Source organism: Eulemur rufifrons, chromosome 19 (genome assembly GCF_041146395.1).
Source record: "Eulemur rufifrons isolate Redbay chromosome 19, OSU_ERuf_1, whole genome shotgun sequence".
Classification (NCBI taxonomy): Eukaryota; Metazoa; Chordata; class Mammalia; order Primates; family Lemuridae; genus Eulemur; species Eulemur rufifrons.
The window spans coordinates 57,879,030-57,891,586 of record NC_091001.1 but is presented as its reverse complement, the minus strand read 5'-3'; the positions used below and the strand labels follow the sequence as shown (position 1 = coordinate 57,891,586).

At 36.4% G+C, this 12,557-nt stretch overlaps 1 protein-coding gene across 1 annotated transcript in view; it reads left to right on the top strand.

The window, feature by feature from the left end:
• ALMS1 (ALMS1 centrosome and basal body associated protein) overlaps positions 1-12,557 on the top strand; it is a 169,892-nt gene that overhangs the window by 129,765 nt on the left and 27,570 nt on the right. The window contains exon 16 of the mRNA XM_069494170.1: positions 3,017-4,173. Within this exon, the coding sequence (XP_069350271.1) occupies positions 3,017-4,173 (1,157 nt within the window). The remainder of the gene's footprint in view (positions 1-3,016; positions 4,174-12,557) is intronic.

Here is a 12,557-nt window from a genome sequence, read left to right as displayed (position 1 = left end):
AGATTTTGGTTTGGGCAATAGGGTAATGTGCCATTTATAGAGATATAGAAGATTGGGAGAGGTACAGTTCTAGAGGAGGCTGGAACAGAGTTCATTTAGGGGCATTTAAAATTTGAGGTGGCTGTGGCCAAGTAGATATATCAAATGTATAGTTGAGTAGATGAATCTGGAGCTCAACAGAGAAATCATAGCTTGAAATGTAAGTTTGAGCGTAGTTAACAGCATGAAGATGGTACTAAGAGCCACAGGAAAAGATGAGATCACCTAGAAAGAGAATATAGAATGAGAACATCCCCTGGAATTGGCCATACTGGAGGTCATTGATCATATTAGCAAGAGCAGTTTTAGTCCAATAGTATGGCTGTATTGTGAAGTAATTTGAAGAGTGAATTAGGGTAGGAAAAGAGGTAAAGAACAGGAAAATATATATTTTCCACTTTGGAAGCTTTGCTATGAAGAGGAACAGAGAAATGGGCTAGTGCCTGGAGGAAGATGTGAGGGTTTTCTAAAGATATGATATACTTAGTAATGCTTTCAAGCTTTTGGAAATGATCTATTAGAGGGGGAGGGCCTGAAGATGTAAGGCAGATATGAAAGAGAAAAGAACCAAGGTCTTGAAAGGAAGCTGGGTTGGCCTCCAGAGCACCAGTGGAGTGACTTGCCTTTTAAAGAAGGAAGGGTGGTCCTGCCTCTGTATCCAAAAAGGTTGTAGGAGCAGGTGGATGGGTATAGGTAGCAGTTGCCTCAGGGCAACCATACGTGATTATCCCTCTACCCAGAATGTTCTTCACCTACTAGGTTTTGTTGGTTTGGTTAGCTCTCCTTTTTACTTCATATTTCAGCCCCCTTAGAGAAGCCTTCTCTAATTACCATTTCTCATTTAAATTATTCTTATATTACCTTGGTTTTCTCCTTCATAACCCTTAAACCATTTATAATTACATATTTGTTTTTATGTATTTTTTTGATGCAGTAGCTGCAATCTCGAGAACCTGTAGAAACTAAGTGAAATCTCCCAATTTTTAATATTGTTAGATAATTCTAAAAGTGTAGTCTTTTTATACTTTAGGTATGAAAGCAGATCCCATGTATCCCACTATATACTAGGAAAATCCATCCGGATTCCTAGAGTATTTGATGAAATTTCTGGTTGCCAATGATCTGTAGTATGGATGAAAAGGATCCCATAGTTGCATGTGTATGTCTTTGTTTCTGCCCATGATGCATATTGCTCCCATATTAGAGTTTATAATTAGGGTTTGTGATTGTGTCTTAGCCCATTCCTGCTGCTATGACAAAATACCACAGACTGGGTAATTTATAAATAATAGAAATTTATTTCTCACAGTTCTGGAGGCTGGGAAATCCAAGATCAAGGTGCCAACAAATTCAGTGTCTGGTGAGAGCTCAGTCTCTGCTTCCAAGATGACGCTTTGTGGCTGTGTCCTCACATGGTGAAAGCTGGAAAAGAGCCAAACAGGCTCCTTCAAGCCCTTGTACAGGGGTGCTAATCCCATTCACAAAGGTGGAGCCCTCATGACCTAATCATTTCTTAAAGGCCCCCTCTTTTTTTTTTTTTTTTTTTGAGACAGAGTCTCGCTCTGTTGCCTGGGCTAGAGTGCCGTGGCATCAGTCTAGCTCACAGCAACCTCAAATTCCCAGGCTCAAGCAATCCTTCTGCTTCAGCCTCCTGAGTAGCTGGGACTACAGGCATGTGCCACCATGCCCGGCTAATTTTTTCTATATATATTTTTAGTTTTCCAGCTAATTTCTTTCTATTTTTAGTAGAGACGGGGTCTCGCTCTTGCTCAGGCTGGTCTCGAACTCCTGACCTCAAGCGATCCTCTCGCCTTGGTCTCCCAGAGTGCTAGGATTACAGGCGTGAGCCACCACCCCCAGCCAAGGGCCCCTCTTAATACTGTTGTATTGAGGATTAAATTTCAACCTAAATTTTAGAAGGACACATTCAAATCAGAAAATTATAAGACATTATTATATCTAAAAATGCCTCTTTTGATATAGAGTAATGGTTGTCAAAAAGTGAAGATGGAAAGTGGTAAATTTTATGTTATGTGATTTTACCACACTAAAAAATTTTGGAAGAAAATGAAGATAGTTTATATAAAAAGAATTTTATTTTTATTTTACTTTTCATTTTATAGACAGAGTCTTGCTCTGTTGCCTGGGCTAGAGTGCTGTGGCGTCAGCCTAGCTCACAGCAACCTCCAACTCCTGGGCTCAAGGGATCCTCCTGTCTCAGCCTCCCAAGTAGCTGGGACTACAGGTGTGCGCCACCACACCCAGCAAATTTTTCTATTTTTAGTAGAGATGGGGGTCTCACTCTTGCTCAGGCTGGTCTTGAACTCTTGACCTCAAGCAATCCTCCCACCTCGGTCTCCCAGAGTGCTAGGATTACAGGCATGAGCCACCCACGCCTGGCCTTAGAAAAAGAATTTTAAAAGCCTCTAATAAAACATGTAAAAAGATTTCTTTTTAATTTCATCTATGTAATTACTGGTGATGAAAATGAAGTCTCAGGCTTCTTAGGTGAAAATGGAGTTACCAATACCTATCTCAGTTTTATTAGCAGGATTAATTTTTTTTTTTTTATAAAAGCAGATATAGGGCACATATCTTGACACCTCCACACATAACAGGTGATAAATACAGATAGCAGGTGCTCTTAGTTCTGGAGAACTAAAGTACCTTCCTTGAGGTCACGTAGCAGGTCAGTGGCAGAGTCCAGCCCAGAATCCAGGTCTTTTGACCCAGAATCTCTTAAACTTTTACTTACCAGTCTTACTTAGTTACTCACCTTTCCTACCCAGTCTGGCTGCTAAGAACAAGGCATGAATCTTTTGTGCAGGCAGTGAATTTTCTCACACTTTATATAAACTCTTCATTCCTTTAGTCTTTGTTCTATATCTAAAGAATTAAGTGTGAACAGTATTTCTAAAGGGAATGCCAACATTTTTAAGTTCTTTCAAAATCTTTTTTTTTTTTTTTTTCTTTTCAGAGTCCGAGTGTCGTTCAGAATTTGAAAATACCACCCATTCTGTCTTCAGGTCAGCCAAGTTTTACATTCATCATCCAGTGCACCTACCCAGTGATCAAGATTTTGGCCATGAATCTTTGGGAAGGAGTGTTTTCATGAGGCATTCTTGGAAAGATTTCTTTCAGCATCATCAGGGCAAACATAGAGAACACACTTTTCTTCTTCCCTCTTCTCAAAATGTGGACAAGACTAAAACAGATTATGCCAGGATAAAGAGCCTCAGCATCAACGTGAACTTGGGAAACAAAGAAGTAATGCATACTCCTAAAAGTGAGGGCAGAGATCACCCACAGCATAACAGACAAATTAGTGATCCAAAAAGGGATCATAAGGTCACCCCAGAGCTAACAACTCCGCACACTGTGAGTTTAAATGAACTCTGGAACAAGTATCAGGAGCGACAGAGGCAACAGAAACCACCTGAGTTCAGGGACAGGAAAGAACTATCCTTGGTGGAGCGGCTTGATCGTTTGGCTAAACTTCTTCAGAATCCCATCACACATTCCCTCCAGGCCTCGGAAAGTACACATGATGATAGCAGAGGGGAACGAGGTGCTAAGCAGTGGAGTGGTAGACAACAGCAGAGAAACAAGCTTCTGAAAAAGAAGCGGTATAAAAGCCTAGAGAAAAGCCGTAAAAACACAGGAGATCTTAAAAAAAGTAAGGTGCTCTCCACTCATCAAGCTGGAAGATCCAATCAGATTAAAATTGAGCAGATTAAATTTGATAAGTACATTCTGAGAAAACAGCCAAGTTTTAATTATATAAGCAACACTTCATCAGATTCTAGACCCTCAGAGGAGAGTGAACTGCTCACAGATACTCCTACCAACATCCTTTCCACCACTTCTGTGGAATCAGATATATTAACCCAAACAGATGGAGAGGTAGCTTTGCACGAAAGGAGTAGCTCTATTTCTACCATTGACACTGCCCGATTGATCCAAGCTTTTGGCCATGACAGAGTATGTTTGTCACCTAGGCAAATTAAATTACATAGCAGCATCACCAATCAACAGAGGAGATACCTTGAGAAGCGGAGCAAGTACAACAGGAAAGCATTGAATACAGGCCATCCCCTAATGACTTCTGAGCACACCAGAAGGAGACACATCCAGGTACATGGCTACAAATTGCATCTGGCAATGTGACTGCCTTTTTCGTGGACTTTTTAGTTAACCTTTGCACACAGGTGAAAAAAAAGCCATTTGCCCTTTCCTCACTATAACATTCCTTATCAACTGGAAAAGAGTGAGAAAGTGTAGTACAGTGCTATTGTGAGTTGTCATTCTTTTCATCAACACTCATTTACAAATTACCTCTTGAACGAAGGGCTTTGCTGCTAGATGCTTCAGAATCTGCAAAATATAACCCTGATGTGGGGAAGCTTCGAGTTTAGAATGACCTCTATTTTGAGCAATATTGCCTGGGTTTTGTTTATTTGGGGTTTTTTGTTTTTTATTCATTCTTCCCTGTCTTTCAAGAAATATATTTGAGGTGCTTTTAAACACACACACATATGCACCCACACACAGAAATAATGCAAATGATTTTTTTATAAAGTCACTGAATTGGGATGATAGAAAAATTGAAGCTGGAGTGAACTACAACATAAGTTTTAAAAAATAAATAAATGAAGAATTGTAAGTGTTGGAAAGACAAGTTGAAGGCAGAAGGGACATAAATACACCTGTGGATGTGGTCGCTAGAAATAAGTTACAAATTTGGCCTTATGTTTTCTAGCACTTAGTGTTGCTAGAATTTCATGAACAATTACATCAGTCTGTATATAAAAGCAAGCCATATTTTCTAAAGCATTACAGATATTTCTGGTACAAAGACCTGAGGGAAATTTCTTTCATCTGTCTTCATAAAGAAGGCACCACAATGTAACAGAGTCCTACAACATCCTTACGATAAATTCCGTAACACCCATAAGGCCATTATCACATTCCTTAGTTTAGGGGATTAGTAAGGCAAATCTCAAGGGGTCAACAAATGCAGACCACTGCTTTAACCCAAGAGTAAAATTTAGAATTTCTAGAGAAGTACTCCCCAAAGAAGGATGCTTTCAAAATGGTTCATTGGAGTATGGAAAGAAAAATATTAGAATTTATATTCATTTTTTCAACTTTTTAAAATTTATATTTTTGTATATATGAGTACAGTAGTGATATAATTTATAAATAAATATCTATTTTGGCAATTTGTGCTCAAAAATATTTTTTCAGTATCATTACATGATCAAAAAAATTGGAGGCCACTGGTCTAGAGAAAAGGAAGCATGAGATATTCAGTTTATCATAAATATTATTTCTCATAATTGAACTTTTGGTAGATATTAAATGACAGTGATTACATATGTAAATAATATAATATGATTTCTTTTGAGTAAATGAAGAATTGGGAATGACACAGAACAAAGCCTTTGTTCCACAGGGGAGATAAGGAAAGGAGATAGGTAGAAGGTTTGTGTGTATTTGGTAAAATACATGTAACATAGCATTTGCAGTTTTGACCATTTGGAATTCAATGGCAATTCAGTGGCCTTGAGTACATTCAGTTTTACAATCATCACCATTGTCTTTAATTCCAGAAATTTTTCATCACCTCAGTGGAAACCCATATCCATTAAGTAATGACTCTCTATTCCCCATTCCCACTATCCCTGGCAACCCATAACCTACTCTCTGTCTCTGTGGATTTTTCTGTTCTGGTTATTTCATATAAATGGAATCATACAATATATGACCTTGGTATCAGGCTTCTCTCACTTTTACATAATGTTTTCAAGCTTCATCCATGTCATAGCATGTATCAGTACTTCATTGCTTGTTATGATTGAATAATATTCCATTGCATGTATATACTATATTTTGTCTATCCATTCATGCATTAGTGGACATTTGGGTTTCCACTTTTTTGCTGTTGTGAATAGAACTGATAATAGAATAGTTCTATACAGGTTTTTGTTTTAACACCTGTGTGCAATTTTGGGGGGTATATACCTAAGAGTGGAAATGCGGAGTCACGTGGGAATTCTATGTTTAACTTATTGAGGAACTGCCAAACTGTTTCACAATAGCTGCATCATTTTGCCTTCTCATCTGCAATGTATATAGGTTCCTGCAACCCTCCTGCATTTTTCTTCCACATACTTTTTCCACAGTGGCTGCATTATTTTACATTCCCACCAGCAGTGCACAAGAGTTTCAGTTTTATCACACCCTTGCCAACAATTATTTTTCTATTTTTTAATATACATATATTAGCCATCCTGTTGGGTGTGAGGTAGGATCTTATTGTGGTTTTGATTTACATTTCCTAATGATTATTCATGTTGAGCATCTTTTTACATGCTTATTTAGCCATTTGTATGTCTTTGGAGAAATGTCTTTTCAAGTCCTTTACCTTTTAAAATCTGACTGTTTGGTTTTTTGTTATTGAGTTGTAGGAATTTTCTATATATTCTGGTTACTAACCCCTTATTAGATATATGATCTGCAACTACTTTCTCCTATTCTACAGGTTGCCTCTTTTACAATAACCCTGTTGACTGTATCCTTTGATATACAGAAGTTTTTAATTCTGATGTGGTCCAGTTTGTCTATTTTTTGTTCCCTGTGCTTTTGGTATCATATCTGAGATATCATTGCCAAATCCAAGGTCATGAAAGTTTTCTCCTATGTTTTCTTCTAAGAGTTTTATAATTTTAACTTTTACATTTAGATGTTTTACCCATTTTGAGTTAATTTTTATATAAGGTATAAGGGTCCACCTTAATTCTTTTGTATGTGGATATTCAGTTTTCACTGCACCATTTTTTGAAAAGACTATCTTTTCCGTATTGAATGCTCTTGGCACTTTTGTCAAAAATCATTTGGCCATCTATATGAGGATTTACATTTGGGCCCTCTATTCTGTTCTCTTGGTCTGTATGTCTCTCTTTATGTCAGTACCACACTGTTTTGATTTACTGTATCATTGTAATAAGTTTTGAAAGAAGCAGTGTGAGAACTTCAGTTTTGTTCTTTCTTTCTTCAAAATTGTTTTGGCTATTTGGGGTCCCTTGAGATTTCTTATGAAGTTTAGTAAATATTTTATTCTTTTTTTTTTTTTTTTTTTTTTGAGACAGAGTCTCACTCTGTTGCCTGGGCTAGAGTCCATGGCATCAGCCTAGCTCACAGCAACCTCAAACTCCTGGGCTTAAATGATCCTTCTGCCTCAGCCTCCTGAGTAGCTGGGATTACAAGCATGTGCCACCATGCCTGGCTAATTTTTTCTATGTATTTTTAGTTGTCCAGCTAATTTCTTTCTATGTTTTTAGTAAAGACGGGGTCTTGCTCTTGCTCAGGCTGGTCTCGAACTCCTGAGTTTAAACAATACGCCCACCTCGGCCTCCCAGAGTGCTAGCATTACAGGCATGAGCCACCGCGCCCAGCCTATTTTATTCTTTTTGATGCTATTATATATATAATTCTTAATTTCATTTTTTGATTTTTCACTGCTCTTGTGTAGGTACATAAATAATTTTTGCATATTGATCTTGTATCCTTCAAGTTAGCCTGCAAGAAGGTACAGACTCCCCCAGTTTCTGTAGTCCCCAAGAACTGATACTCTCACAAGTACACACTTGGCCTCAACCACTTAATCAAGTCTCCAGCCTTCTTGCTGATGTCCAGTTATATCTCTTTAGGTAGTCAGTGCTCAAGTCTCATATCTCCTGGCAGACACTAATCTCTCCTTAAGATATTGGGGCAGGGTTGCCCTCTGACCTTAACTTTCTGTTGGCTTTAAGAAAAGTCACGAACTTGTGGATTGTATACTTCTGTTGTTGTTGCAAGGGTGGGAGCAATACTTTCTCCAACTCTAGATCCCCGAGTGGAAACCAGGTGTATATATCCAACAGATGTTGACCTATAGTATTTTTATCAGTAATGCTTTCTAGATGTTCTATAATTGTATCTTCAGATTTCCTATTTCATCCAAGAGAAGTTTAGGGGAGAATTTTTTTTTGTATGTCCATAAAGTTGGATTTATTTTCAATACTTTTTAAGTTATAGTCGTAATTATAACTTAATAAGTGACTAGAGACTATACTCTGTTCTATTTATGTTTTAAGGATACATAGAAGTTTTCTTCGTGGCTTAAAATGTGAATAAGTATTCCATGGGTGTTATAAAGGAGGTAGAGTTTCCAAACAGAGTATGATATTCCAATTATAGTCATATGCCATATAATGACATTTCAGTCAATGAAAATTTACTTACATCAATGGTCCCATAAGATTACATTACCATGTTTTTACTGTACCCTTTCTATGTATAGATATGTTTAGATACACAAATAACCTACCCTTCTGTTACAGTTGCCTACAGTACTTAGTACAGTAACATGCTGTACAGGTTTATAGCCTAGGCCCCATAGGCCATACCATAGTATAGGTTTGTAGTAGGCTATACCATCCAGGTTTGTGCAAGCATACTCTATGTTGTTTATACAATGAAATTGCCTAACAGTACATTTCTCAGAACATAACTACATCTATTAAATCATCTTTATTAGGCTCGGCATGATGGCTCATACCTGTAATCCCAGCACTCTGAGAGGCCGAGGTGGGAAGATCACTTGAGGCCAGGAGTTTGAGACCAGCCTGGGCAAGATAGTGAGACCCCATCTCTACAAAAAAATTTTTAAAAGTTAGCTGGGCATGGTGGTGCACACTTGTAGTCCCAGCTACTCAGGAAGATGAGCCAGAAGTATTGTTTGAGGCCAGGAGTTGGAGGTTGCAATAAGCCACGATCATGCCACTGCACTCTAGCCTGGGTGATAGAGTGAGACTGTGTCTCAAAAAAAAAGAAAAGAAAATATATTAATTATTAACATATTCTTTCTGACTACTGATTTCATTGGTCTGTTGAGGATTTCAGAGAGTATATTTGAAGGTTATTTGTCTTTTGGTAATAGAAGATTTATATATATTTTTATTTTATGTCAAGCACATAAATATTAATGACACTATTTATTCACTGAATTATACCATAAATATATAAAGCAATTTTATTTTCTGTTTTTAATATATTTTGTATTTCATCCAGTGCAGTTTTTTAAAATTTGCATTTGCAAAACTGCTCTTTGCCCATCCTTTTAGCTTTTCTGAGTCGCTCTGCTCAAGTGTAAACAGAATCTAGTTGAATTTAACGTTTTTTTCCCACCTAATTTGAAAGTCTTTCTTTTGAAGCGAATTTATTTCACTCAAGTTAACTGTTGTGACAAATATGTTTATTTTAAATTTTATCTTTTTTTTTTCCCCATGTTCTGGTATATTTATTAAGTAAACTAAATTCCATTTCAAACTGGGCAGAGGGGTGAATTTTTTTATTGTGTTAAAAAACACATAAAATTTACTATCTTAACCATTCCTAAGTGTCTAGATCAGTAACGTTAAATATATTCACATTGTTGTGAAACAGATCTCCAGAACTTTTTCATATTGCAAATCTGAAACTACGTCCACTGAGCAGCAGGCAGCTCCCCTTTTTCTCTTCCCCTGAGCTACTTGTAACCACGGTTCTACTTTCTATGAATTTGACTACTTTGGATACCTCATGAGTGGAACCATACAATATTTATCTTTTTGTAACTGACTTATTTCACTTGGCATAAAATCTTCAAGATTCATGTTGTAGCATATGACAGGATTTCCTTCTTTTTTAAGTCTGAATAATATTCCATTGTATGTGGACCACATTTTGTTTATCCATTTGTCTGCTCATGGGTATTTGGGTTGTTTCCACCTCTTAGCTATTGTGAATAGTACTGCTATGAACATGGGTATGTAAGTATCTTTTCAAGATCCTATTTTCAATTCTTCTGGATATATGCCCAAAAGAGGGATTGCTGGATCATATGGTAGCTCTATATTTAACTTTTTATGGAACCTCAATGTTGTTTTCCATAGCAATTGTGCCATTTTACAATATCACCAGCAGTGTACAAGTGTTCCAGTTTCTCCACATCCTTGCCAACACTTGTTATTTTCTGTCTTTTTTTATAATAGCCGTCCTTATGGATGTGAAGTAATATCCAATTGTGGTTTTCATTTGCATTTCTCTGATGATAGTGATATTGAGCATCTTTTTGGCCATTTTGAGAAATGTCTGTCAAGTCCTTTGCCCATTTTTTAATGAGATTTAAAAAATTTTTTATTAATGTTGAGTTTTAAGAGTTCTTTATATATTCTGGATATTAACCCTTTATCTGATACATGATGTGCAAACATTGTGTCCCATTCCATAGGTTGTCTTTTCATACTGTTGATTGTGTCCCCTGATGCACAACATTTTAAGTCAGATGTAGTCCAATTTGTCTATATTTGCTTTTGTTGCCTGTGCTTTTGGTATCATATCCAAGAAATCATTGCCAAATTCAATGTCATAAATCTTTCCCCCTATGTTTTATTCTAGGAATTTTATGGTTTTAGGTCTTAGGTTTAGACTTTTAATCTAAAAGTGAAATTTTGTATGTGGTGTAAGATAAAAGTCCAACTTCATTTTTTGCATGTGGATATTCAGTTTTCAAAGTATCATTTGTTAAAAACACTGTCCTTTTTCCGTTGAATAGTTTTTTGGCACCCTTGCCAAAAATCATTTGACCACATATGTTGTGAGGGTTTCTTTCTGGGCACTTTATCATATTTCATTGGTCTATTTGTCTGTCTTTATGCTAGTATCACACTGTTTTGATTATTGTACCTTTGTAATGTATTTTGAAATCAGGAAGTATGAGTCTTCCAACTTTATTCTTCCCTTTCAAAATTGTTTTGGCTATTTAGGATTTCTTATATAATCTTTAATAAGTTCTTGCTATTTCCATTCTTTTTTGTTCATTGCTATATAACATGTTTTAGTTTTTTAGTTTTTCTGATAACTTAGCAGCTGTGTAATCTAATTAATTAATATGCTTCAACCACTTTCTCAATCACTCTCAGATATGAAACAGTATCTATTGACTCTGTCATTTGAAAAATTAAGAAACTGGTTGCACTTCTCCCACCTACCCTGCCCCCATACACAATTTCTCCCAACTAACCAATAATTGTTATATTTTGTGAATTTTGTCTCAGCTCATTATAGTTGTATAATTACTACATTAACTAGCTTTACAAATTTCAAGAATTGTAACATTTTGGACAGCTGCAGTGGCTCACTCTTATAATCCTAGCACTTTGGGAAGGCAAGGTGGTAGGATCTCTTGAGGCCAGGAGTTCAAGACCAGCCTGAGCAACATAATGAAACCCCATCTCTACAAAAAAACAAACAAAAAAATTAGGTGTGGTGGTGTGCACCTGTAGTCCCAGCTACTTGGGAGGCTGGGGCAGGAGGATACCTTGAGCCCAGGAGTTTGAGGTTGCTGTGAGCTATGATAATGCCACTGCACTCTAGCCCAGTCAACAGAGCGAGACCCTGTTTCAAGAAAAAATATTATAACATTTTACTTCCATTTTATGAGCAAGATCACCAGTTATTTTACATTATTTATGTGTTTAAATATAGGATCAATATTCATGAGTCTTTTCATATAACTATTTATGAGTTTGTTGATTTAAATAATTCTATTGGTTGGCCAGATTGTTAAACAAATGTTTAGGAGTGAGCATTTTTTTAAGTTCTTGCAATTTTGAGACTTTCATTATATTACCTTTATACAAAAATAACAACTTGGTTGGATATTAAAGTTTTAGATGACAATCTTTAATTTAAAACTCTTAATTTTGCTCCCCTTTTCTGGGCACAAGTGTTTAATATTTCTGTATTGAAGGCAACCCTGATTTTTTTTCTCCCTATGGGGTCCTGATTTTTTATTCCTGGATTCCTGTAGGTTTTTAAAATTTTAGTCTAGTTACTTTTTTAGGGTATAACTCAGTGTTGATCAATCTCTGTTAGTTGTTTTTATTGAGATAAAATTCACATACCTTACAATTCACTTTTTAAGTGAATTGCAATTTTTTGTATATTCAGAAAGTTAACCTTTACCACTAATTCCCAAACATTTTTGTCTCCCCAGAAAGAAACCCTGTGCCCATTAGCAGCAGTAACTTTCCATTTCTCTTGTCGCTGCACCCATGCCCCATCTCTTCCCCAACAGCCACCAATCTACTTACTTTCTCTATGGATTTGCCTGTTCGAGACATTTCACATATATGAAATCATACAATATGTGGCCTTTTGTGTCCAACTTCTTTCACTTAACATAACAATTTCAAAATCTCATATATCAATACTTCATTGTTATGCTGAATAAAATCCATTATGTGGATGTACAGCATTTTATTTATATATTTATGAATTTATGGACATTTGGTTGTTTCTACTTATTTTTATGAATAATGCTACTATAAACAGTGTAAAAGTTTTTGTGTGGACATATTTTTTCATATACCTAGGAGTGGAATTGGTGAATTGTATGGTAACTCTCTGTTTAACCTTTGAGTAACTGCCAA